The sequence below is a fragment of the Aspergillus welwitschiae genome (assembly GCF_003344945.1).
Source record: "Aspergillus welwitschiae strain CBS 139.54b unplaced genomic scaffold BDQ94scaffold_34, whole genome shotgun sequence".
Taxonomy (NCBI): Eukaryota; Fungi; Ascomycota; class Eurotiomycetes; order Eurotiales; family Aspergillaceae; genus Aspergillus; species Aspergillus welwitschiae.
The window spans coordinates 294,187-320,908 of record NW_020798728.1 but is presented as its reverse complement, the minus strand read 5'-3'; the positions used below and the strand labels follow the sequence as shown (position 1 = coordinate 320,908).

Here is a 26,722-nt window from a genome sequence, read left to right as displayed (position 1 = left end):
ACAATGCATAAACACGTCAAACAAGTAGATACGCAAGACGATCCCTGTTTTGCCCCGAAGCGCCACGCTAGAATGAAACCACTGGCTGGAAATCCCGTAAGCCCTCAGCCCAAACGAAACGCCAAGAGAACACAGACAAGGCAAACAGATAAAAGAAACAGCGACCAGCTTTACAGATACGGCATCCAGAGAGCATCGCAGGCAGCAAGATGCTGCGGGTTCACGGCCTTGGAGATCAGATCGATCGTGGTTTGGTTGGCTGGCAGGTTACCCTCAGGAGGACTGGCAAGGCTGACGGCCCGGTTGACGATCACATCGCTGTTGTTGTAGACGAGATCGCGGAGCTGCGGTGGTCCCAGAGGTGCACGGTGCTGAGCCGTAGCCCAGAACATCATCTCGTCCCGGACAAAGATACTGAGCTGCTGCTCAAGTTCGTGTCGGGGTTCCGTCAGACAGCGTGCAATGGCCATCAAGGCGCACGCAAACAATCCCTCCGTAGCAATCGGTCCGAGCAACGTCTGGATATTGGGGGTGAAGCGGAACGGCACCTGCTCGGGGTTGTAGAAGAAGGCCTTGGTCGGGTTGATCGTGGGGATCAGCTCCGAGCCCCAAATGTCACCCGTCAACCTCGACACGAGAATCTTGTTGGGATACCGGTTGCCCATGTGCATGACGTAGGTCATGAATGCAATGGCCGCATATTGGTAAGCAAACTGCCGCCGGAAGAGCCAGAAGTCCGAGAAGTTCGGGTACATGCGCTGGAAGTAGTCCAATACAATTGTGCTGGGAACCCACTTCTCCTGAATAGCAGTGAGCATCTCAGTACGCAGGACCTGCTGCTGGTCGTTGGAGCGCTGAAAGACGTTAGTGCGGTTCGTTTTTATGGCTAAGTCGGGATCACTTACGTTCTGTTTCGTTTCTGCCAGAGACCTCATCTTCTCCATAGTGAACATGACAGGCTCGTCCTTGTTAATGCCCACACGTCGGCAGTAGTCCTCGTAGATACCCTGCATGGAGATGTAGGACGGGTCATCCCGAACCAGGCGAATGTGAGGCGCCAGTGGAACCATGAGCGGGAGATGGAAGTACAGATTGCGGCGCCGACTTTCCTTGCGCTTGCCCAGAAGTCCGTTGAAAATGCGGAACAGCTGTAGAATTCGCTCCTCTCGTCTACAGTGCCGGGCTGCTGGATGCTGGACTGCAAACGGATGCACACTACCATCGTGGCCGCGGATCTTCAAGCGACGGTGGCAGACACCGATACCGCGCACCAGATCAATGTCGGGAAGGAAGCGGTCAATCCGAACGAAGTCTTGGTTTTTGTCTTTGTGCAGGAGGTACTGGCCTGGCACCTCGACTTCGTCGAACTTGAGGAAGCGGAACTCACTGAGATGAGGCGAATACGTCTCCAAGAATTGAGATTGAGGACGGCGGTCGAGCTTCTCTTCAAACTTGTCACGCCAACGGCGCAGCTTCTGGATGTACTCGTACATCGTTGGCTTCTTGACCACAAAGTCCGCCTCGAAGGATTTGCGGATGTGGGCAGGGAGAATGGTCTCAGCAAACCGCGTGATATTCGCTTCAGTCGCAGGGGGTAGCTTGAAATCTTGCGCGTAAGAGCCCGGCATACGGCCCACGTAAGCAAGTCCATCGTTCAAGAGTGCAACAATGAGACGATAGGCATCCTCGTCAGGAGGGCATTTGAAGTTCTTGTGGATTTGATCCACCATGGTCTCCATCGACAGCGCCAGCAGAGGGAAAGCAGTCTTGAGGCCTGACATAATCTCATCAGAGTACTCCCACGGCTTCTTGAGAGGCTCCTTCTCAGGCTCCGCGCTAGCAGCATTCTGATTCTGCTGCGGCACTCCATTTTGTCCGGGAACCTGAAGATGACCTTGTTGCTGGCCTTGTGCCTGTTGCGCCTGAGGCTGCCCTTGATTGGGCACTTGTCCTTGAACAGATGCTTGGGGTTGGGCTTGAGGTTGAGCTTGACCTTGAGCTTGAGGCTGGCCTTGAACTTGGCCTTGAACAGGAGTCTGCTGTGGCTGATTCGGGTTGTTAACCTGACCTGCATTCGGCATCTGGCCTTGCGCTTGCCCCTGGGGTTGTTGTTGTGATGGCTGTGCCTGGTTCTGTGTAGGCTGCTGACCACTTGGGGGCTGTGGGGTTGGAGTCGGAGCAGTGGCATTGACTGTCTGGGTGTTCTGGAGAGGAGAGGCATTAGTGACTCCCGGCGAAGGCTTGGGCCGTGGTGAAGCCTGTTGTTGCTGCTGTTGCTGCTGTTGTCTGACACGATTGAGCTTCTCCTGCTTTTGATCGTGCTGTTTCTTGATGTTAAGCATATCCTCCCTGTTCGTACGGAGCAGGAAGAACAAGGCTTGTGGGAACAACTTGGCGATCTTGACCAAAACAGCCTTGCATAGACGAGCTTCGCGGTGTGACAAGCTTGTAAGGAGCTGTGGTATGAATGTGATCCAATACCAAACTGGAGTATCACCCTTGAAACTCTCAAATGCACGTGCAATCTGCCCCTCTTCGTTGTCGAGGCTGAGAAGCCAGAGGATGCGACTAAGCAGCTTCCTTGACTTGGCATTCTTGTAAAGACCGGCAGCCTCTAGGTAGCAGCTGACGGCATTGCTGGCAAGCTCATAGTCCGAGGGGTCAGACTTGAAACGTTGATCGCTGTACTGTCCCCACTCCGACCAGGCTTTGGCAAGTCTCAATTCGTAGTAGAGAGCCACACCATAGGCCTCATTCGCCTCATTGACGTGGTTCAGCTTGGCAAGGAACATTCCCTTCAGGGTGTAAAACTCCGCCTTTTGCTGAGCACCGAAGTAGTTGAGATTCGTGTTATTGATGACGTCCAGCCCACTATTTAGCTCCTTGGGGTTCTGGTAGTGGCACTTGGCCTGTTCTCTCAACTTCAAGAAAGCTTCTTGAATCTCAATGTTCGGCAGAGTGTAAATACGGCTGAGCTGGTTGATGCACACCTCCGGCATTTGATGCTTGCGAGCAACGTGAGCAAAGCGGTTGATGATCCATGCTGTCTCGTGGTATCCACGGTAAGCATACGAATTACTCGCCACATTGTTCGTCTGCGGAGGCAGAAGGCTAAGATACGTCGCATTGATGAGCTGGAAGATGTGCTGCCGCCATGTGACAAGGTCCTGCCAAGCGTTGATATCGTCCCAAAGGTTAGGCAGACGGTCTCTCCATGTACCCAAGAGCAGCTTCAACTCGGCAGACTTGGTATCGAGGTTGCGCTCGTTAGTCTGCGAAAGACTGGCGCAGATATGGCTTGCATCATGAAGCTCAACCAGCAGTTGGAAATGCTGCAGGATCGGAATATGGGCGTTCGTGATTCTCTTCGGCAGCTGGAGCCACTTCCTAATGGACAGCTGAATGGATTCGTCGCACACACCGTTGAACTCCTGGATGTTCTCCTTCTTGATGTGGAATTGAAGTAGCGCCATAAACGCCTGAAAGAAGGTGCGTCTTGGAGTGGGCGCATCAGAAACAGACTTGATAAGAGACTCAAGCTGCTCCCTGCTGCTTTCACTCTGCCAGTTCTCGATGTTCCTCCACGCCGACTCCAAGAGGAGATCGTTCAGGTTCTCATGCTTCGCAAAGTCACTGAGAATTTCCCATTGCTGCAACTTCTGCGCGCAGATGAGCCAGTGGTCTTCCCAGAGATAGTATTCGCCCTGGGAGAACGGCATCGCACCTGAGCGAGCCTTGATCTGAGCGTTTTCGTAGAGCTGTTGAGCCTTGTCCCACATCCCCTGCTGCTCATAAGAGAGAGCGGCGTTGGTCTCCACAAATTTACAACGGCGCCGCCATGTGCCATAGAAGAAGTCATCTTCTTGCAGCCCCGCGTATACCTCCACCAAAGCATCAAGGTTGCTTTCACGGACAGTAGGAGTATCGATGATAGGGCTGATGGCAGTCTCCTCAAGATACGTGGCAGCAGTATACCAAGCATCATAAGTTCGACTGAGATACTTCATCACATGTGGCGGGATCTTGAAACGTGGCTTAGCGCGCACCACACCTTCGAGCAGAGCTTGCACGACATTAGGCCTCTTGTCAAGTTGTCGTTGATGATACTCGCGCGTGATCAAGGTCACCATTCCCTTCTCCAAATCGATGCGGTCCTCCTTGGACAGAGTAGACCAGAAGATAGGGAACAAAGTCGTCCAAAGCTTATAGGATACGGCAGGGTCGGTGTGTTGGAGTTGACACAGAGGCTCGATCAGATCGCGAGCTTTAACGTCACCAATTTCACTTATAAAACGCTTGCGTTCGGAGACGAAAGCTTCCAGTTGAATGTCTACCATAACATCTGCTTTCCTTGAATCTTTATCGGCATTGCCATAGAGGAAAGACACGGGGTAAACAGTGAAATCATCAGGATGCAACCTCGCCGAAGAGCCCATATCCACACAGCCCAGGACTAAGTGAGACGCCTGGGCCAGCCAGAATGAGTCCGCCAGCGTGTCCCAGTTTTGACAGGTCAACACATAGCTGAGACGAGAGCTAGCTAGGCGGGTCAAGCTGCGGTCGAAGATGGTCATGAAGCGATTCCGCATCTCGACGTCCTGTGCCCTGGTTCCGATCAAGAAGGCGTGCTCGAGTCGGACAGTCAGTTCGGTCCGGGTGATCTTAGAGTCCTCATATATTCTGATGACAAGATCAAGGAACTTCTTCAGCATGGTTTGGTCTTGTCGAGACTCAAATAGTAGCATCTTATGCAAGACAGCGGTCTTCTCCTTCAGCGTAGGCCATGACTCGGTCGAATGGAAAATCCAAGTCTCGACCATACCCAGCACCTTGCTGCAAAGCTTAATGTTCTGGGACCGTTCAACAAGCTGGGCTAGGACGCTAAGGAAAGGACGCCTCTGCTCTCCAAGGTGAGACATGCGCACTGATATAAGCTCGATAGTCTTGAAGATCAGATCGACTCCGAGCTCGAACTCCTGCTGGTCAGGAACTCCTTCCGGAGGCTTAGTTCCCGGAGGCAACGCTGCTTGGTTGGCGGTGGAAGCTGCAACATGTTCCTTGGCCAATTTCTGCGAAAAGGCTTTCATGACTTGAGGAATGTGGGTGTCCATCTCGGCCGGCTTATTCTTGGAAAGAGTCCAAAGTACATTCAAACTAGAAACATAATTGCTGGCCGAGAGTGTCTCCGTTGCGATGGCAGACAGGTAGGTGACGAACTCGGAAGGCGAGTTCTCGACATCCATAGCATCCTCCTCCTCGGGCTGATCATCCGGAAGAGCATTCAGAACCCTTCTGATAGGGGGCAAGAGCTTGGGAGAGATATCCACCTCATCTTCAACACCATGAAGGCAGTCCTGGATTTCCGGGTTGTCCGAGCGCAAGGGCTTTTCAAAAAGCTTCTGAATGAGGGGCAGACGAGCCATGATCCAGTCATCCGGCTTACAAGCCAGAAGCACTCGTATGACCTGCAGAGTATTGACCATACTCGTAACATGCTTCTCGTCAGGTTTGTCCGCCTTTTCGCCCGCGAGGATTGGCTCCGTAACCTTCTGGTAGAGCTCTATGTCCAAGTCTGCCCAATGCTCATCAGACAAAAGGTTCCTCAGCAAGTGCACAGCCTTCTTCACCATATCACCAGTAGGCACAGGCTGCTGGGGCTTGGTTCCCGGAAGCTCACGAATACGCGCGGCAGGAACTGGATACCTTTCTGCAATTGTCGTGATGAAAGATATAAGGTACTTCGTCAACGTGGCACGCAGATCAGGGGGGATGAGATAGTCTTGAGACCCCGCTGCAGGCGAACGGGATGCAGTACCCTGGGTCTCCTCCAGTTTGCGCTTCTTGGCATTAGGGGAGTCATGGACACCGTTAGGCATCGGAGAACGGCTAGCTTTAACCCGCTTTTCCTCCCAGTGCCATATAAGACTAACAAGATTGAGTGCTAATTTCTTGCTTTCGTTAGAAGAGCTCATAGGTGAAGCGATCTTGATCAGAGATGGAACAATAAGAGGCACAAAATGTTCTCTTGAGTCGTAGAAGAGATCCGGCTGCCGCACGAGGAATTGGAAGATGCACATGACCTGCTGCAAGTTCGCAGTCTCCTCCGCCAATATGCGCCGAGGCCACTTCGCCCAGATCGGGTATCGCGGATCATGTACCTGTGTATTTTGGTTTGCCATGAAGGTCCTAGTTGGCAAGACCGGCGCAAGAACATCAAGAGCCTGAGTCACAAGCGCTTTACCCTCGTTCTGATGAGCTCTCAGGAGAGCCACGTAGACTTGTACGACGATCTTGAAAGGCGTCTCGTAATGCGCAATGAAGTAGCTAATGAGGACGTAGGCGCCGTACTTGTTGATGACGTCTTCCAACCGAATGTAGTTCCAAGCGAACTTGATGATGTCCTTGCGCGATTCCTGTACGGTCTGGGAATGATACTTGATCAACAAGGCAGACAGCTGAAGGAGCTCCATGCGTGAGTGGTCCACACCAGCCTGGTTCGACTCATCACTCAGATCGGCCAATTGAGGCTTCCACAAACGGCTCTGGATGAATTCGGTCATACTCTTATCCATCAGCTTGGGACTATTCGGCGGGCTGTTCCAAGTAGTCTGGACGTCCATGGCGAAGATGGGGTTGACCAGATGACGGAAGGCATATGTCTTCATCTTCTGGGAGCAGGTGCGCTGGCTATAGAGGTCGAGGCACCGCATTATCACAGACCGACGGTAATCGATAGACTCATTTGTGATGATATGTCGGTAAATGAATTTCGGGAATGCCAGCGTACGCTTCAGTTCTTCGGCAGACAGCCCATCCATAACTTCGAATAGAAAGTCCAGATCCTGCACCGACTCCGTCAGGTAATTCGTGAAGATATCCATCAGCTGGTCCTCCGCTTGTTCGACTCTCAGCCGCTCGTTCGCCGGTAGCTTGTCATTCCGAAGTTTCTTCTCCAGATCGCGTCCCGAGTTCAATAGCTTGGCTCTCAGATCCGCCTGCGAAACCAACCAGCGCTTGGTAGATTCATGCATACAGATAGAGTGAGCCACATAGATACCGTTAATTGCAGCAGTGTTCTTGCCATCCGTCGTCTCTTGGCCGAAAGCAGCGTTCACAAAGCTATCAGTGTCCGCAACGACCGCAGAGCGAAGTGCCTCACTGTCTGGGTCTGCTAAGACCTGACCAAAGAATCGCCCAAACCGCTCGTCTTTAAAACGGTTCTGGAAGAAGGTCAAGCTATCCTTAGGATAACGATTCAGGTACTTGACCAAAGGCTTCCTGAAAGGACTATTAGACGTCCGGCGAAGCTTGTCTTCAAGGTCCAACACCTTGTTCACCAGGTGCTCCATAAAAGAAGTAGCAGCTGGGGGAAGGAGATGGAAGATGTTGAATATGGCGGCTACGATCTTCATCGGAGGACTTTGCTCAACGAGGCTGAAGGAGACCTTCTGCAGAATCGTATCGTCTGCAATGACCTTCATGTGGTCCAACAGGCGAGCTCCAATCTCAACCTTGAAGTAATTCGTGAGTAATGTCAACAACCGCGCAAGTCCGTCGAGTCCTGCGACACTCAAACGCTTAGGATCCTGCAAGTTCATCAGGATAGGACGAAGACCGTTTTGGAGCAGATCTTTCGGCAACTTGTTGGTCTGCGTAAGGACATCCCGAAGACCAGCATTGGCGGCTTCAATGACATCAGGAGACCGCGAATAAAGTGACTTGAAGAACACAGAGATGATGCGCGCACGGCTGGTATTCTGTGGCGTATTGCCGAACTCCTGGAAACTCATAGCCATAGACAGGAGACGAAGGCAGGCGACACGCAAGTTTACAATCATTTCTGCATTCTTGAACTCATTCGGCTTAGAGGCGAGAGACTCATCATCAGCATCAGCCAAGGCAAGAGACTCCAGCATTAACCGGTTGAGTGGATCATTAAAGGTCACGATATTGTTGTGCAAGCTCAGGCAGTATGTTATGGCATCGATAAACCCGATCTGCGTGGGGAATGGGAGGGCTCGGAGCGGTTTGTTGAAGATGGACTGCAGAAGGCGGTCCTTCACAGGGAGAATGAGATCATGGACCTGACAGCCCAGAACTTCGGCAATGGTCGAGAAGCTCCGGCGCGAAGCCTCCCGGACCTGCTTGTTCATGTGAGAGAGCTCGTAGACAAAGTGCCCGCACAAGGAGTACATGCGGCTCTTCTCGTTTTTCAGATCGTCAAGTGAAAGACTCTTGCAGCACCGGCGGAGGATCAGATCCAGCGTCTCCTGCGCCCTAATCCGCGTGCTGGCGGGTAGGTCAGCCGGTGTGTCCTTGATGACATACATCAACGCTCTAACGAATTCGACCTGCTTGTCCAGGAGCCAGGTATCGCCCAGGTCCAGCTTGGTCGCGAAGATGTGGATACCAAGACTCCCCCCAGCCTTAGTAAACCACTCCTCGCTATGGCAACTGTGGCAAAACACGCGACCTAGGTGTTGGAAGAAGGGAAGCTTTGAGACTCGGTCAGGCGTTCCGAAGATGATAGCGGCCGCATCCTTCATGACCTGCATCGCTGCCTGAGCGCCATCACGGACAGAAGCATTGTCCGATGACAGGGACTCTACCAGAGCTTCGGCTAGGACCCGTGAGTCGAGATACACTGGGCCTTCGCCATTGTTGACATCGAAAGGTCTGCGAGTGTGCCTAGCTTGGGCGAGAGCGCGTCCGACTTCCACTACAGCAAAGTGCTTGCATACATCAGCCACGAAGGCGGTTGCAGTTTGCTCAAGTTCCGGGATGGTTGTCGCGAAGATACACGCTTTGATAAGTTTCTTCATCGAGCCCTCCTGTGTCAACTTCTTCGTGATTGAGCTAGACCGCTCAGATCTCTCCAAGATGTCTGGCATTGCTGTAGTCTTGCTCTCGAAAAGATCATTTGCATGCAAGCGAATGAGTGAAGCCAAGTCCTCCGGGACACTCTCATATCCAATGTACAGCTTCAGCTGCGATGAAAGCATTCTGAACGCCTGCTGCTTATAGTAGCTATCTGATGCCTTAGCCGTTGGTGTCTTGGGCACCTCCATTAACTTTCCAATGGCCAAATCAACGCCAATCTCGACAGGAAAAGGACGCTTCTCGCTGGGTCCAATAAGCTTGATGTCGACACTCGGAGTATCATCGGCAAATTGTTCGAAGGTAAGGTCTGGAGGGTGATTGAGGAACTTCCTATTACGTCCACCGAGCTTTCCCAAGATCCTCATGGTCGTATGCGCGTGGAAGTGATTGTAGGGATGAGGTCGCAAATGGTCCCACAAAGCGGTCATCAACTCGTCCATGATAGGTGCCATGATCGGATCGAGGTAATCGGCCGTGAGGTTGTCGACACAGAGCTCTAGAGTCCGAAGACCCTGTCCCACAAGGTCCGAATCCGCACGCAGCGCTACCACAATCGGGCGCATGAGGTAGCTCAGATGTGGCAGCAGATGACTCAGGCGAGCAGGAACTGTAAGTGTAAGCTCAACGTAGAGGTCGCGCTCTTGCGGTTTCCGAGCAGCGAGCAGGAGGTTATTGAATGTCTCTAAAAGCATTTCCAGCAGCGGCAGAATTTCTTTGTAAAGGAGCTCGAACCGGCCACCACCAATGCTGCGGAAGAGGGAGCGCAGGAGGAGGAAATAGTTCATCGGCTCCTCGGCAGTAACCGAAAGCTCTATACATTTGGTGACAATTTTGGTGACATGAGGGTGCAGTACCTGCTCGTTCTGAACAGAGAACAGTGTTACGGCCATGAACGAAAGCTTGAACATCCTCAACAAGATCTTTGCTTTCGTCATGTCGGAAGTACCCACTTCATGGATCCGGTCCATAAGGTACTGCAACACCATTCCAGAGAATGCCGGGGAAGTGGCCTCGCTAGCCAGGAAGAACTGAGGAAGGTGAAGAAGGGCGCCGTGTTCAAACATGAGCTCGTGGAGGTAGGGTATCTCAGAGTGAAAGACTTCATGGAAAGTGGCGGTATCAATGCAGTGGAACACGGTTCCGAAGCTCTCCAGGAGCTCCTTTTCCTCGCGTGACATGGGGGCGGTGTATTGACCAGCAAGGAAGTCGAACGGGGAGGAATAGTGAACTTCCGGGGGTGACTGGTCCACCCCGTAGTACTTGAAGACTCGGGCTCCTTCGTGGAACAGCTTCTTGATAACCCGTACTTCCTCAGCGTTGTAGCCATACGAGACCTCAGACCAATTGATAGGGACACTGTTCGGATCGATTTGGATGTGATCAGGATTGCAGTTCTTGAGCTGATGGAATATGTTCTTCAGACCATTGATCAGGTTCTTGAAAAGGAAGATGTTGTCCGAGACCGGGTCACCACCGCGGTCACGAGGATTGGAGGTCTTGATGGGAGATGCCGAGAAGATATCGATTTCATCCCAATCAGGCGGGTGCTCCTTCTCCGCAAGATACCTCTCTGAAGCAGGTTCGAGATCCTTCTTTGTGGCCTTGTATGTCTTCGAAACCTTGACCGCGTTGTCGAATTGATAGTTCATCGACGCGAACTTGTCTCCAATGGCATCCAGGATCATGATCAAGAAGTAGCGGCCCTCCCGTTTATCCTCAAGCCTCGATATCCTCTCAGCCATATTAAGGAGCAGCTTGGCGCTCATTGTCTGGAAGCTCGTTCCGGGGAAATCATCGTGAAGGTTCTTGGTGTACACTTCCACGGTCCGACGGATTTGATCACGCGTCAAGTGGTCGCGGACGTGATGTATGAGGTCGGCAAGCATACTGTAGGCTAGGGGTCGCATAGTCTCGTAGACAGTGAGTCCATCGCCAATAAGGGTCCTCTCGTCAAGAAGCTCATCAATCTTCTCGAGGAATATCTTCCGGTAATTAAAGTTGATTATGTGGCGGATAGCAACCAGGAGCTCCTTCCTCGCGCTGGACTTTTCCCGGGGACAATCTTGAAGAAGACGCACAACGACTGAGGGGAGAGTGGGGAGAAAATCCTGTAGTTGTTGCGCATACATACGGAGCAAATATGCCAAAAAGCTCATCGTCTTCACTTGCGCTGTGATGAATTCACCGAAGGCGGCTCTGTTCTTGATTTCTTTGCAAACTCCCGTAAATATCGTCCCTTGGGCTGCGGCATCTGCGTGTGCTTTCTCCTGCGGCTTCGCTTGCAGAAGAAGAATGCTCTTGATCAGCGGCACAAAGAGCTTCACATTTGCCGCGACGGACGCCCGGTGGGTTTGAAAAATGGACACCACGATAATCGGACATTCGGCGAGGACCTTGAACGACTGCATACCCTTGAGTAACACATTGTTGGCCTGTTGTTGCTGGTCTGGTGCGAGATCCGAAACCGACGTCGCGGGGGAGCTCGGTCGAGGCGATTGGAAGGTCTGAGCCGTCGCACTTGGTGTTGAGGGCATCCCAGAGGGGGTGGCTTGACTGGGGGTATCGAAGGTATCGCGAACCACCTGCTCCATCATCTGGAACATCTCCTGGATGAGCGCAAGGAAAGGTTGTACGCGCGCCGCTGTGGCCTTGGCTTGATTGCGCTCAAGATCCATGATTGTCTTCATGCACAGAACCGCATTTTCCTCGTTTTCAATCCGTACCAGATCCATCAGCAGGTCGACCATGTCAGCGGCATAGGGTTCGACGTCCGGCGACGCCATTGGCAAACGATGTAGCGTCTCGAGGATGCAATTCCGTAATTTCTGGCGATACGACCTATGTATGAGCCCTCATTCCTCGAACCAAAACCTGAACCAGCCACGATCCCTGACTCACCTGATCGAAGGACATATTCGTGAAGACGGGCTCGCCCTTCAGAATGTGCTTGAACACCGGCCATAGCTTCGACAAGAAGATCGGGTAGCTTGCGCCAGAGCATAATGGTTCGATACTATCCCGTAATTCGACAGCAACATTCGCTCTGAGTTTAATATCTATGTGCGAAGAGAAACCGTCAGCTCAATGCCCACAGTGAAACAAGATAGGACGTGAAAGTCCAATCCCCAGCTGAAGCTTCATTCCCCAGCATGAACAAGCAAGGACTGAGACGCACCAATCTTGTCGTCGCCCAGCTTGGTGCTGTAGATATCAATGCTTCGCTCCGCGTTCCGCTCCATGTTGCCTCGGGGGCCTTCAGCGGAGGCCATAATTGAGAGATCGGGATTAATTAATCGCCAGGCCGCGAGGCCGGCCTGAATCTAGAAGCCGGCACAAGCTGCTCTTATGTCGAATTCATATGCCTGTTGGTGGTGGAGGTGGTAGTGGTGGAGCTCTATGTCGAATGGCTCAGCGACGGAAGGCGCCTCATACGAAGATGTGGAAGAAATATTGTGTCGAGTCGTCAAGTCATTAATCGGATCCAGTCGGTATAGGGCGTAGGAAGCAAAGACCGGAGGAGGAAAAGGGGAGGTAAGGTAGTATATAGCGATAGATTAAAGGAAAGGGAGAGGAGGTCGAGACTATCAAGCAAAGGATTAATGAGCGCAAACTACCGGCCTGCAAACCGACAGGAACAGAAAGCAGCGAGAGCAGACTGAAACGCGGGTATCGCAGAGACCCCGAACGAAACACTAGTCCGAATTAGGTAAAAACGGGACTTTGTTTCTCCTACCCGGTAAGCGCGCGTCTATAATGCTACCCTGCGGCTGCTGAGCCTATCACGGATTACTGGCTCAGGGGTTTACTCGAAGGAGGCACGTGGTAACAGGAACACCGTTATAGACCTAGTATAGTCGCGTGGATAAATTCTTAAGAGGAAAAGGAATCTGGTTCACGGCCATGCCATAAATACTTCATGTTGTAATATCAAAAGGTTTGCCGACATCAACATCGACGGAGGGAAACGCCATTCGCACCCGTTTTCCAGACCCGAACACAGTTCTAATAGTCCAAACTCGATCGTCCGCTCCGATGCACGGGCAACCGAGCCCACGTGCTCGCGCAGACACAAGAATATTCAAGGCCATGTACAAAGAGTAGTAGAAAGTGAAAAGAAAAGAAAGAAAAAGGGGAAGAGGGAAGGGGAAAGGACATAAAGACGCGGATGAAAGGGGGAGAAGAGCACGAAGACAGAAGTACTGGCCGAACGTGGAACCAAATAGACACGAATACACTTCATCGCAGCTCGTAGTCGCTATGCCATCATAGAAGGAAAATCTAACGGAAGAATCCCATCAAGCCAAACCGTTACTTGGTGGAGTTGCTTCGGGACAAGATCGATACAGTAACGCCAGCACCCGGCCGTCGTCGATCTACACGCGGGCGTATCTCACTGGCGCTACCACTTCGTCGCCTTCGAATATCATCAGAGGAGCCGCGGCGCCGTCTCTGGAGAAAAAAACGGACGTTTCAACGTTAGAATCACGCTTGCTGTACGATAACATCGGCGAATTCTTAGCAAAGACAATGACGAAGCAAAGTAGGGGGATATTCATTTCTTTTCGTCAAGTGCGACAAAGTCATGGGCAGAACATGACCACACAAGCTACTCGGGGCGCTCCGTACTTACCGAGGATGCCGTGCTTTCTCGGGGCCGGCGCTCAGTCGAGCTCGAGTCATCCAACTTCAGGGCATGAAGACGCTTCTGACTTTCGTGTGCCACTTGGTCGATGTCATCTAGATGGACGGGGATCTCCGCAACCTGACATTGCGGGGGCACAGTAACCCCATTCTTCCTGTCTTTGGCCCGTTCCAACACCTTCTCCCATCTCTGCTGTCTGCCCAATTCACGCTCTTCAGCGCTGTTCTGGCGTTCATTATACTCATGAGAGCATTCGTCGAAAAGCTGTGGGTTGATCTCCATAAACATCTTCATTGCGTTGTAAACCATGCTGTGGATCGTTCTGCAAGAGTTAGCCTCCGCGGAAGAAGCAGTCGAAGTATCATCAATATACCTGTTCCAATGACCCTTGGAATTCTCATACAATGGAGGGAACATGATCGGCAGAATGATCTCCACGTTGTCGCTAACAAGGTTACAGAAATATTCGTTGTTCCAGAAATAGAGCGCTCGTTCCGCAACCTTTACAAGCGATTAGCGCTGCTGCTCGGAATCTTGCTTCGAGTGCTGGATAACAAACCTGGAAGTGCGGGCTAGCGACAGACTTCGCAAGCTGTTGGAACAGAGGCACCTGGACCTTGGCAAATTCGGCAGGATCCATGACCTCGAAGATGTCTTCCACCTCGTTCAGGTACATAACCTCCTTTGTGCTGTTTGTCTTGGGCCAGTAGCGCAGCAAACCAAGGACCACCTATTCCAAAGTCAGTAACGTCTTCAAGCCACGACGAGGCAGGTATCGGATGCGGTCATACATCTTCCGTCAACGAGGAGTCCTTCTCCAGGAATTGAACGATACAGTAGGCCAACTGTGGGTGGTACATGCTCAAGCTCTTCACTTTGTGTAAAGGTAGCAGAACTCTTGTCAGGAACAGTTTGTGTTCTTCCTTCAGTGGAAGAGCAAAGCCGTTGATGATAGATCCCAAGATTTCCAACAATTCAGCGATTCCATTGAATCGCTCAGTCTCATACGTGAACTGGAAGAAGACGTTGTTGATAGATCTGCGAATGTAGGATCGCAAGTTCAAGAACTTTCCGTAAATACGATGCAAGGTTGTCTTGAGGAAGTCACGCTCACGAGGGTCTTCCGAGTCGAACAGCTCCAGCAACTGCGGCGCATTAGTTGCAAGGTCCTACGCCTCATCATCCAACAGAAGAGTACGAAGATAGCATACCTGAAGCACAAAGTGATGATCGATATATTGCTTCGCAATGTTGGTGTTGAAGTCCTGGCTCTCGATAAAGCGCAAGAAGAATTCATAAACAACCTGGATATGGGGCCATGCGACTTCCAACACCGGCTCATCCTCCTCTGGGTCAAACGCCTCGCCTTGGGGAGTCACCGGGGGCGGGATTGGTCGGAAAAGATTCTTTGCGAACATCTCGACTACACGAGGATACATGGGTTCCGTGATGACCGAACGGTTGTTGGCGATGTAGTCTAGGAGCTCGTGGAGCGCCAGTCTCTTGATCTCCTTGGACTTCATGTCGGCAGTGGGGTCATTGAAGTCGAAGATGATGTTGCATTGATCAATCTTCTGCATGAACAGTTCTTGGCGACGATTCGGGGGAACCTCGTGGAAGCCCTGCAGCTTTTCCAACTCTCTTTGGCGCTGATCGGAAATATCGAAACGCGATGAATGCTGGCGCTTAGGGGTTCGGATTCCTTCGGACATATCCTTGGGTGTCGTCTGAAGGCGATCGAAGACATGGGACTTCCGTGGGGGGGCGAGATCTCCGGGCATGGTTTCGGCGGCTCCGGGGGGAGGGACATGCTATCCGAAGGAAGATAAGGGTCAGTTCCTGTCGAAAGATCGATAGAAGCGATCACCAGCTCGGATTTGAAGTATCCACAGCATAGGCGCTTCGATAATGAAAGGGAAGCTCACCGGTGCGCTTGGACTGATGACCACGCTCGGAGCCATCTGTTGTCCTTGCTTCGTGGGCGTACCTGGTCCACCGTTATTCACGGGCTGACCAACCAAGCCTGCGCCCTGCGGGATATAGTACTGACCAGGATACATTCCCGCCTGCGAGCCATTGTCCGGCGACTTTCCTCGAGTATCATTCACGGATGTCGTAGACGACGTCGGGGTGCCCTGGTTAGGGGAAGAGGACTGCTGTCCGTGGTGGACTCCGAGGGCGGCATTGTTTTGGGACGAGTGGGAGGAATCTTTCTTCTTCGAGGATTTATTTGCGTCTTTTGCCCTCGACAACTGTTCATGCTGGGCAAATTAGCCTGCATTCCGGCAGTTGGGGGGGGGAGGAAACCGGTCGGTGGACGAGAGCTGATCATCGGCAGGAGGGAGGCGGGGAACGGGGTGTAGGGGGCAGCGGAAGGTGGACAGGGAACACTTACCACTCTCTGTCTGAAGCCCTTCATTGTCACGACTAGTCGAACAGCCACATGTACTCGGTCTCAATCTCGGTGCCAGTGCAGCAAGATGCCGCACACTAGCAGGAGGGATGGGGGGTTGGTATAGCGCGGAGGCAATTTCAGGAGAGCCACGTCGGGATTTATTTATGTCGGCCTGGAAATGACCACATGAGCAATTCCAACCACAACACCACCTAACATAGCGCTCGAATCGGATTGACGGGAGAGACACAGGGTCCAGGAACAAGGCTCGTGCCAAAAATCGCAAGGGTGGAAAATATACAAAATCAAAGAAAAAGAGATAGGAGGAGGAGGGGAGTGGGAATGGTGGACACCAGCCAGCTCGCAGCACCGGGGTGAGGCGGTAGGATCCCAAAAGAACCAGCGGATGATGGAAGGTGTAATCACACCAGAAAGGGGGTTGTTTAATAGGGAGGGAAGAAAGAGAGAGGTGGATCAAAACACAAGAAGAGTTTCCGGAAGCGCAAGAGGAACAGGAAACTATAGCTGCAGGACTTACCTCAGAGGAAGTTCAGTTCAGGTATCGGGGCGAATTGGGGAGAGTGGGAGTGGGAGGGAGGAGGATCTCTCAGACAGGCACGCTTCACTGTTTGGCGCGAACGGGAGCGGTATAGGGAGCAGCCAGTAGTCAGTCGGTCTGGTCTGCTGGAGTCGATCGTCTTTTCCGTGTCGCTTAGCGGCTGCCGGGAAGCGGGGTGCAAATGAATGAGCCCCGGGGGATGAAGCAGAGAGAGTTGGAAGTAGAATAGTAGTAGAACCACGGTCGCAGTTGGCAGTAGGAATCAAAAGAAGGAAGAAGCAGTAGGTGTAAGATAGTAATTTCTATCGTCAGCGCGTTCAACCGTAAAGAAAGCACGAGAAGCCAGCCCAGTCGAGCAGTCTGAGAATTGTAAGGGATTAATTGATCGATAGTAGTTAGTGGTATCAAGCTGAGGTCGGGGAGGGGGGGCCGCAACTTTGAGGACTGAGCAGACTGGCAGTGGCTAACTGACTAGGAAGAGCGCTCGGACGTAGTCTTCTTAGTGGTTGCAGGTCAGGTCGTGGGCCTGGTTGGGTCCCTTTTCCAAACTACTAACTGTTTTTACCTGCCGACCACCAGCACGATGGGAATCGGGAATCAACCGGTTTTTAGAGGTCCAAATGAAATGAGATGGGGGGGCGCCTCAGCATTACGAAATATATACTTAGACCATCTACTACTCTCCCACCTTCCAGAGGGCAATTGTTGGACTGTCTCCAAGTGCAACTACAGGCAAGGGGTCAGACAGGCAGTGCATTCCCCCCGTGTAAGAAACTCGTATGAAAAAAAATAAAAAAGAAAGCAACGGCATCTTCTTATTAGATGATGAACAAAATAGCATCCACCCATCCAGCATGTCTCAGTCGCGGCTTTTTTTCCCTCCCATCTGATTTTTTGACGGGGGATTCGGATGATGGTGTGGCTGTCTATTGGTCATGTGACTTGCAGATTCCTAGCATCGACATCCATCTTCCCCCTCAGGTTGGCAGAGTAGCATATGGAAACGGGGTTCTTGCTGTAGTTGTGGGTACGAGAAACATTCTGGTACCGAACTAATCTAGTGCACCAATTCACCGGCTCAGCAAGTGTAGATGTGAATTAACTTTAAGCCCCTGGATAACGGTTGACGTCAATCCTAGCTCCGTATTCGTGCAGACTTATCCACATTTATATAGCTTTGGCTTAGGGACAGCATTTTCCCTAATCACTTGCCGCACGATTACTAGATAGCCCAACAAGGGCTAGAACAGCATATCCACGCCACAGGAACAATATGACAGACCAACATGGCGCAAGGACAGCCCCCTTCTACCAAATTCCCTCGCGTCGCATTGTCAGCGTTGAGCACCCAGCCATTATCAGAAACCTCGACAAGGCCGTCGACACGCTGAAGGGCGATGCGGGTATAACCAAAGTATGTTAATCCATCCCATTTATCACCGCTCAGGAAAAAAAAAACTGACAAAGTACTTCAGATATTACACCCCCCAAAGCCTGATAGCCCGGCCCATCTGCTTCTCCGGCCGGAGGATGCCATGTCCAGGCCGCTTCAGTCGACCAGCTTACCGTCCAACAACATCCTCTTGAAGGTGACGGTACCAAAAAGAACAGGTCGCAAGCGAAAGAAGGGGTCAAATGAGCCCTTCAGCGGTGTTGCTGTGTCTACAGTGCATACGGAGCCACAACGGCGCAGTGCACGAGAACTGCAGCGGAGTCTCAGTGATAATGTATCTAAGTATCAGGTTGAACCAGTGGGCTTGATTAACCGGACACATGTGTTTCGAGGTGGGTCTACGGTCTACCTACATACATGTATCATTTTGCAATGATGCTAATACGAACAGGAATGCCGGACTTTGTCTTCTCTACCGGCTCCAGTTCCTTTGCCAACCGGTTTCGGGAGCAGATATTGCCATTTGACTGTACGAGTCCTGCCACCACATCACCCACTACAGCAAACTAACTGGATACAGACGACAAAATGAAACAATTCGACCTCGACATGAGCAAAGGCGCCATCACTGACGTAGACATCATACCCCCACCATCCTTCAGCTTCGGAGACATCCCCTTCACCTACATGTAAGTCCCATCCCCATCACCTTCCCATCCCAACATACAACTAACAGCAAACCAAAGCTACCGCCAAAACCCCACTGTCCGACAAGCCATCGACAACTCGGGCAACATAACAACAGTCAACACACAACGAGTAGTCAAAGTCCTAACCCACCTCGTATCCTACGACGTCGCCACAGTCCCGACCTCCCCCCGGGCCAACTGCCCTCCCATCCACACACTGGACAAAACCCTTCAAGAAACCATCACCGCCGTAGAAACCCTCTTCCAACAACGCCCCGCCTGGACCCGACGAGGCCTACGCAACTCCCTCCCAACAATCGAACAACGCTACGCCCTCCGCCACGCAATCCCCTACGTCGGCTACATCTTCCGCTCAGGACCCTGGCGCGATGCCATAATCAAATACGGCCACGACCCACGCACCGACCCCTCCTACCGAATTTACCAAACAGCCATGTTCCGGATCCTACCACGCGAAGCCGAAGTCGCACGGGACGGCTACACAGGCCGTCGACACGCCGTGGCCCGCGCCGGCGAAGTACCCCAATACCTGGACGAAACTCATCACCAACACCCAGATCAACCTACAGAAACACAACAACTGCCCACAACAACGCACCTCTTCACAGGGTGCTTGCCGCTCCCGCGCGACGGGCGGATGTGGATGTTTTGCGACGTGACGGACCCAACACTCCGGAGCATACTATTCCCATCTGATCCGCCACCGGCGGGGTTCCTGCGCGAGGAATGCGATATCCTGACGGATGGATGGTTCGGGAACGGAACGCTAGCGAAGACGAAGACGATTATGCGGGCGAAGGTTCTTGCGCTGTTGGATGATAAGATGCTGGATGATGAGGTCGAGTTTGCGAATATTCTGAGGTTGCCGGATCACGCGACGCCGGAGTCGGTCATGGTGGACTTTTGGCTGGATCCGGCGGTGGCATCGCAGAGGGAGATGATGATGGCGACGGAGGTGAGGGGGATTATTAAGGGGGCGCCGGCGTGGAAGGAGAGGGTTGGTGGTGGAAGTGGGAAGAAGGGGGTGGGGAGGGACGAGGTTGGGGATGAGGGGGATAGGAAGGGGAAGAAGAGGGCGGATCGGAGGGTGCAGTTTCAGGATGAAGTGGGTGGTGATGGTGATGGTGGCGGGGAGATGTTGAGTGAGGGGGAGGAAGAGGCTTATGAGCAGGAAGAGCTGGCGGAGGCTGTGGCGGAAGCGGCGGCGTCGGTGGGGGGAGATGAGGATGATGAGGATGATGAGGATGAAGAGAATGAAGAGGATGAGGAACAGTCTGATGATGGGGAAGATGAGGATACGGAGATGGGTGGGGTTGAGACTCCAAGAGCTACGAGGCGAAGAGCTTAGTGTACTTTACGGTAGATGATGCAATTAACTCATTATTAGTTTAGTTACTATTTACTAAGTGGATCTTTGTTTATACCAATTGATATTTATTCTTATTCTCATTCTCTCTTTTTTTGCTTTTGATTAAACTGAGGGTATGTATCTCATACAGGCATTAAGCGACGTAACACATTCTTAGGTCATTAGGAGGTAGGTAATGGACGCGGCATTCATCAGATGCGCAAAAGAGTGAGGTGACGGAGGGGGCCATTATACTTCAGGCCAATGATAGTGACTCGTGTCGAGGTAGGTAGTAGTTCGGATAATTGTAGAAAGTCGACTAGGAGGGTATGGTGTAGGTTCTGGACATGATAATAGGAAAAAGACTCAAGAAAATTCGTCTCGTGACGGATCTGGTCGGTATAAAACGGGCTCCAAACGAAATCAAAAAGACTGTATAAGTAGGGTATCCAAAAACGATGCTGTACAACCCTGAGGTAATCCGAACGCCGTGTGATATAACTCTTGTTGGTATGGATGATGGGCGATAGTCAGTGGCGAGCTATCAAGCTGTGGCCGCAGATTCAGTTGACATCGGCGGCTTCTTCTGCAGCACTCTCGCTCTCCCAGATTTCGATAGCCGCCTCAGAAGGTTCGACTTCGGCTTCAGCGGTAGGCTTGATAGGGGTGGTTGCTTCAAGCAAGGAAGAGACGGAAGAGACGTTGGAGAGCTTGCTCCGGGTGGTGTTGGGGTTTGAGCGTGGTACTGAAGGGGCCGTCTTCGCATTCTCCTCGGTCTCGTCATCATAGACAACGGCATAGGAGAAGGCATGGCAGTCATCGCCGTAGTAGTCAGCGGCATTGAGGTCACCCAACGGCTCACGAGACTCTTCCAGCATGACAGACTTGCGTGCCGCAGCCGCGGGGGACTCCTGCTGACGAGAACGAGGAAGGTCGATTCCGAGTTCTGCTGGAGGAACGTTCTCCTTGCCTCGACCGGAAGTCTCCACTTTCCCTTCCTGATCGCTGATGTCTAGGACACAGGTGGAGTGTTGCATGAGGTTGGTCATCTCTTCCTGTTCGGTGTCGACATGGATATCGAATGACCAGGAAGCAGGAGCTTTGGGGGTGGGCTGACTCTTTGCCTTTGCGCCAGACAGAGCGGTTGCAAGGGAGAATGGGCGGTGGACGGACTTGCGATTGACGGACTCGGGACGGCTTTTAGCAATAGTAGAGCGGCGAGAGAATGGCTTGCAAGACTTGGGCGGTGGTGAACGTCCGGCCGGCCTCAGGTTGGGAGCGGACTTGGGGGTCGACACGGTGGGTTTGGTGGGTGTGGTTGGCTTGCGAGGAGTGACGGTGGTCGACTTCACGGTGGTCAGAACCATGCGAGAGGTTTTGAAGGGCTTGCAGGGTTCCTTGGCAGGTTCCAGGTCATCATCGTCGGCACCACGCTTGCGTTTGGTGGATTGTTTGAAAGTGGTTGGGTCGATATTCTCCGAGTCCACGTCCGACAGGGGCTGTCTCTTTCCCGATAGAATGGCACCTATAGTAATGTGTGTTAGCTATGACGCGCGTGATGAGCATGGGGCGAAGGTTCAAGTGTCTATACCATCTTGCTTGTTCTTCATGTTCATTCTAGTCTTGAGCAAGGAGCGCATGCGAGGCGCGTCCAAGCTGGCGAATGGCTGCCGCATAGTGGTAGGGGTCATGGTGAGAGCGGCCATGCTGTAGATAGGCCGGAATGGACAAGGCACACAGGATTAAGTGAACCGAAGGGGGTGGGTGTATAGACAGACGACGAGGCCGTGGTTGCAGACGAGATGTTTTGGTCGCGTCGAGGGAGTGAGTGGGGGTGATTGGCGGTCTGAGGAGGGAAGAAGATCGACGGTCAGGATTGGAGCGGGAGAGGCTGAGTGAATGGATAAGATGGAGAAAGCAGTTAAGGTTAATCCACGATCCAGTCTCGAAGTCCAGACTAGAAGGGGACGAAGACAATGACAATAGAAGTGACAGGACTAGAGAACGAGGGGACCGGGCGAGGAGATATAAGAGTTGGAGGAGGCAAGGGTTGTTAAAAGGCAGGTGGTAGTAGGCAGCGTCAACCGAGAATGCCTAAAAATGGAGGGCAGGAAACGGTGGGCTGTTGGTCATTCAAGGCTCATTCCAAGGTTTCTGCACGACTGTCGAAACATGCAGCTGAACGGGTTTCAAGCGTAGGGGTTGAAAAGTCAAATAGAGAAAAAGAATTTTAAGTAGACGAGTGAGGGGAGGGAAGCGCGAGCGTGGACGTGGACGTGGACGTGGAGTTGTATAAGTAAGAAGCAGGAATGGAGTCAAGGCGAAGAAGCGCGTCAAGTTCGTGTCGCCCGCCAGATTGATCGATGGCCAGGGAACCCCGAGAATTCCAGACGGAGGCTAAATCCACACTGACTTAAACTACCGTTGGTGCCATGCAAGGCTTCGAGACCCATTATTGATTGATTATTGGTTGCGACTCCATCTCATTTCGGCCCTTCTTCCATCACGTCGCGTCGCGCGGATTCAGGGCTTACTTGACTTCCCCAATGCGGCATGCAAGATGCATTTCGCGATTAATGACTTTCTCTTCTTCACTACTCATGATATCATCTGAATAGTCGATCATCTAGAATGTCTATCGCCTTTTGCCTCTTCACTAGTTAATAGTCTACTTTCTATCAAATCCATTGAAACCTTAATAAACCGTCTCCATACTTGCTTTCCCTCTCCCCACCCATCCATCCATCACCCCTTCAACGCGTTGCCATCACGACCCTTTCTTCCCCTTCGTGCCTCTTCACCAACCAAACTGTCCCCTCCAGGACGCATGGCGCGCCCGTCGCTCCTTCGCGCGTGTCCATCACGACCACGTATCCCCACCTCATGTTTCACCACCTGCACCCCCTTGAAGCCGGCGCTACGGCTGCCGTCTATTGATTGTCGGTTGGCCACTACATGTACAATAGAAGCTCCGTACATGGTGTAACCGCAGCATACAAGAGGCGTCGATCTAGTCTAGATTCGACCGATCATGATATAATTATCTCTTCTCTTCAGCTCGAAGCGCTTTTGATTAGGTTCTTCATATTTGTTCCATTTGCCCCCGGCGCTTGCTGACCCATGTCTCTGGCGCTGCTGCATGACCTGAAACACCGAGTCTAGGACGTGAGGTGAACTTCTGTCCTTACTCGCTGCAACTTCTTCATCCCTCCTCTGGACGCAGCTATAATTATACAGATGTGCACAATCTCAAAGTCTGGGCCGGAGTCAGGGGTTGATGTACGGTACGCGCCGGAATTAGAAGTATCGGAGGTGAATGAAAGTGCATGGGCTGACCAGTTATCTGTCCACAATGACAACTCAATCCATTCACTCATCAAATACAAAATTTCAGGTAGGTCTTTTCGACAACGGCCATCCCAAGGGCTGGGATGATCAATGACATGCCTCTGCTTTTCCTGCCACGGACCAAAAGAGTTAATCTTCGTTAGCCTTTTTGACATGGCAGGGCGATAGTATCTCTCTCACCACGCGCGGCGCGTCAGTAATTTTCAACCCCACTTACTGGCTGGTCGCTTGATCTTCAGGAATGCTGTCAGATACTTGTAATGCGGGCCTTGGAATGTAGACCGATCATACTTATCACCCAGGCCACGGTTGCCACGAAGCCTCATACCTCACCTCTCGATTCCCTTTGCTGGTTACTCTTCCGTTTGGTCCCGTTCGGCGCGGGCTGAACCAGAAATCCGTTCTTGAGCTTTCACCTCAGCCACCTCGCTAACACCACCCCAGAAAATCAGTTGTACCACCTGCTGAGCCATAAAATTATCCGTCTTTGGCATCAGAAGGACATACTAGGTCCTAGTCCTCCCTCAAGATCCACCAGAATTCATGCCCTGATAGCGGAGCAGGCGTCGAGACTGCGGGACTTTTCAGCCCATCGCACCCATGGTTCAGTGGCTCCGGCGGGACCATGACCATGTAAACTGTGTTGACATCGTACTTTGACTATAGGTCGATGTGGAGACGAAGGTTGACCCCGTTAGACGGTGCAGTTCGAGTCAGTTCCTGCTGTTGTTGGTCTCTCCCATATGGACACCTTGTGTGGTATTGTCCACCTTCGCGAGACCTACCATTCAAGTGGCTCGTTATGAAAAGAGGGACCGGGTCTTCTGCTAATATGTGAAGAGCGCGTTCATGAGCCTGAAACCTACTTTTTGGCATAATGTGCTTGATTCTGAATATCTTGCAGTGCCTCTTTTTTATTTAGAATCCTTCGCTAATCGAATGATATCATCCATACAAACTATGAGTCCTCAAAAGTCTCGATATTTAGCGCATCGAGTCGTTGGTATTCTCGTGACCTGTTTTTGTACATTTTCTATCAATATAGCTAGATCTCGTAGGCTTCTTTAAAAAGCACGCAGAGTAAATGCATGCACTTGCACGCCGCTCGTCGACGAAGCAGACACCAGCAGGATGAGGATATACTGAGATAGTAGTATTGGACTGACTCATGCGCATGGTATGAAATGCTTTGTTGAGTTCTTTCTCAGCATCAGCAAAGCGTGGTGGCCGAAAACGAGTACTAAGCTAGTACTAGGCAATTGCTAGTAATTATATGGAATAAGAGAAGACATTATCTAGGCAGAAGGCGTTCATGCGGTCAGGTGATAGAGAGCCCAGATTTAGTGAATTGGACGTTGCTCGGTGCCGACTCTTTTATATGAAATGAAGCAGTTACCTTGAAGCAGCGAGATACTAGTATATCTGACTACTGTTTTATTCGAAATGAACCCGGAAGAGTACTGATGCGACTATTTTTAGTGGAGGCTAAGGTAGATAGTAATTGGATATCGTCAACATGACTACTACAACTAAGCTTTCGCTTAACGCATGTATATAGTTGATTGACCCCCACAATACGACTGTAATAGATATATGTTGGAGAAGCAAGATAATTTGACCTCTGAGTTCATCTGACGGAATGCTAAATGTTCCCAGCGTTGTATCAATTCTCCATCTGCGCTTACTGATACGACTCGAGATGCCTTGGCACTGCCACCATGCTTTGTTCTCTTCTCAACATCCCGGGCATCTACCGAGCATGCAAAAGCGCTGAGAGCGTCATACTTGACCAATAAACTTCATAGAGTAGCGGCAGCAATGATTGTGTCATCTGGCAGCAATCAAAATGCCCCAGATGGTAAGATGGAACGCCTAGATGGGAGTTTGATCTGGTAGAAGTATTCCAAGCAGTAGCTTGACGCTACGGGTTCATAGTCTGGGCGCAGAACTGCAGTAACAACTAAGATTCTGCCAGAATTCGATCGTAAATGCGTTTCGGACCCATATTTCGGTACCGTTGGCTCTTCATATAAAGCCCAAAGTCCAGACACCCTCGGCATCTGTAGTGTTCGATTACTGACAAGACATCTCGTCATCATGCTGCATCAATGCCGTGTTCAAACGACGTAAATATCATCGAGGTGAGTCAGACGTAGGCCTCATCCATCACAGTCACCCATCCGCTCTTGTCATGGAACCATATACTCTGCCACTTCCACAATAGCCATCATAAGTTCCTCGACAAAGGCAACCTCTCCTTTTCTTATCAGATCTGTAAGACGCTGCTCAATATCATATACTCACATTATTGGTCATATCCTTTCGGCCAGAAAGAGTTCTAGTCTAGTTGTTTCCAGAGGGATATAGTCATGGAGGTTGAGAACCCCAGAGCGGTGACCCCGATAAGCTGGGGTCAGAGATCTCCTCAAAATATCAGGAGCAGAGGGCATAAACTTTCCTTTAGGAAAGATAAAGCACAGAGGGCAGAAGGTGACGTTCGAGGTTCTCGCGTGGTCGATAGGGTTCCTTCCCTTGATCGAGTCGAGTCCGAAAACGTCAGCCAGAGAAACCGAGATTCCCAAACTGCTCCTGTCTTCGATAGACAGAAGCGCAGAAGTGCTAGCAGTAGTACTACTAGTAGTAGTAGTGCTAGTAGCAGAACGATCACCAGTGGTGATTCCAAAATCCAGGATGCTGCTTCTGTTTCTGGACCGACCGAGTCCGTCGTGACGAGGAAGTCGAACAAGCGTGGGGTGAGGAAGCAGCACCCTGGGAATCATAAAAAGAAACAGAAGCAGCAGCAGCAGCAGCAACTGCTGCCTCCACCTACCATCCGAATTCAGGATGATAGATTTGACAGAGTGTTGCTGATCAAGCCTCGTCAAGAGGCTTTGAACTATGCCAAGGAGGTGACAGAGACGTCCCCAGATGACTATCACGTCTTCTGGGTGGACGGATCGACAGCTGCCAACGAGGCAGCGCCTTCTGGAGTTGCAGTCATCCACGGGCACAGCGGACGAGACGCTGACGAGCTGTACTGCGTCGACGAGATCCGGCTCAGCCAGTTGGCTGAGTTGTTTGCCATTGGGGCCGGACTGAGAGCCGCAGTCCGCCAACTGGGGCGGCTTCAAGTATCAGGCCATGTCGTCCAGTTCTTCACGGACTGCCAAGCGGCCATGGAAATGCTCCGGCCTGGGGCAAAGAAGTTGAGCCCACTCGCTGGCCGTCTGGTGCGTCTTGTTGACGCTCTCTCTCACCGACTCTGCTCGATGGGAGTCAAGGTCGAGCTTCATTGGGTTCCGGGACACCAGTGTGTTCTGGGCCATAAGCGAGCTGATTTATTGTCCAGGGTAATCACAAAATTTTTGATGAATAATCTGGATGACAAGATCGACCAAATCCATGCAGTTAGAGTGGACTGCACTTATCTTGAGTTATCCTGAGCAG

General features: G+C 51.7%; 6 protein-coding genes across 6 annotated transcripts; 2 read left to right on the top strand and 4 right to left on the bottom strand.

Moving 5' to 3' along the window:
• Positions 1-70: 70 nt before the first annotated feature.
• Positions 71-12,204, bottom strand: BDQ94DRAFT_182117 (histone acetyltransferase TRA1). Its single transcript, XM_026774063.1, has 4 exons — positions 12,056-12,204; positions 11,779-11,936; positions 906-11,705; positions 71-854 (listed from the first exon to the last, which is right to left on the bottom strand). Exons 1-4 carry the CDS (start codon positions 12,147-12,149, stop codon positions 171-173), a joined length of 11,736 nt encoding a protein of 3,911 aa, XP_026622854.1. The 5' UTR covers positions 12,150-12,204; the 3' UTR covers positions 71-170.
• Positions 12,205-13,486: 1,282 nt separating this feature from the next.
• Positions 13,487-15,941, bottom strand: BDQ94DRAFT_161835 (protein phosphatase 2A regulatory subunit RTS1; the record flags this gene model as incomplete). Its single annotated transcript, XM_026769445.1, has 7 exons — positions 13,487-13,844; positions 13,896-14,023; positions 14,082-14,252; positions 14,314-14,667; positions 14,734-15,333; positions 15,448-15,783; positions 15,918-15,941. 7 exons carry the CDS (start codon positions 15,939-15,941, stop codon positions 13,487-13,489), a joined length of 1,971 nt encoding a protein of 656 aa, XP_026622853.1.
• Positions 15,942-17,362: 1,421 nt separating this feature from the next.
• On the top strand, positions 17,363-19,999 carry BDQ94DRAFT_81232 (transcription factor TFIIIC subunit TFC1). Its single transcript, XM_026776600.1, has 5 exons — positions 17,363-17,890; positions 17,952-18,261; positions 18,321-18,398; positions 18,450-18,558; positions 18,616-19,999. Exons 1-5 carry the CDS (start codon positions 17,750-17,752, stop codon positions 19,925-19,927), a joined length of 1,950 nt encoding a protein of 649 aa, XP_026622852.1. The 5' UTR covers positions 17,363-17,749; the 3' UTR covers positions 19,928-19,999.
• Positions 20,000-20,004: 5 nt separating this feature from the next.
• On the bottom strand, positions 20,005-21,846 carry BDQ94DRAFT_81231 (uncharacterized protein). Its single transcript, XM_026776599.1, has 2 exons — positions 21,519-21,846; positions 20,005-21,452 (listed from the first exon to the last, which is right to left on the bottom strand). The coding sequence occupies exons 1-2, from the start codon at positions 21,631-21,633 to the stop codon at positions 20,491-20,493; spliced, it is 1,077 nt and encodes a 358-aa protein (XP_026622851.1). The 5' UTR covers positions 21,634-21,846; the 3' UTR covers positions 20,005-20,490.
• Positions 21,847-23,077: 1,231 nt separating this feature from the next.
• Positions 23,078-23,621, bottom strand: BDQ94DRAFT_149946 (uncharacterized protein). The gene has a single exon (XM_026767488.1). It carries the CDS (start codon positions 23,428-23,430, stop codon positions 23,086-23,088), a length of 345 nt encoding a protein of 114 aa, XP_026622850.1. The 5' UTR covers positions 23,431-23,621; the 3' UTR covers positions 23,078-23,085.
• A 1,888-nt stretch (positions 23,622-25,509) lies between these two features.
• BDQ94DRAFT_182105 (ribonuclease H family protein) lies at positions 25,510-26,718 on the top strand (the record flags this gene model as incomplete). Its single annotated transcript, XM_026774062.1, has 1 exon — positions 25,510-26,718. The coding sequence occupies exon 1, from the start codon at positions 25,645-25,647 to the stop codon at positions 26,716-26,718; it is 1,074 nt and encodes a 357-aa protein (XP_026622849.1). The 5' UTR covers positions 25,510-25,644.
• Between the last annotated feature and the right edge of the window lie 4 nt (positions 26,719-26,722).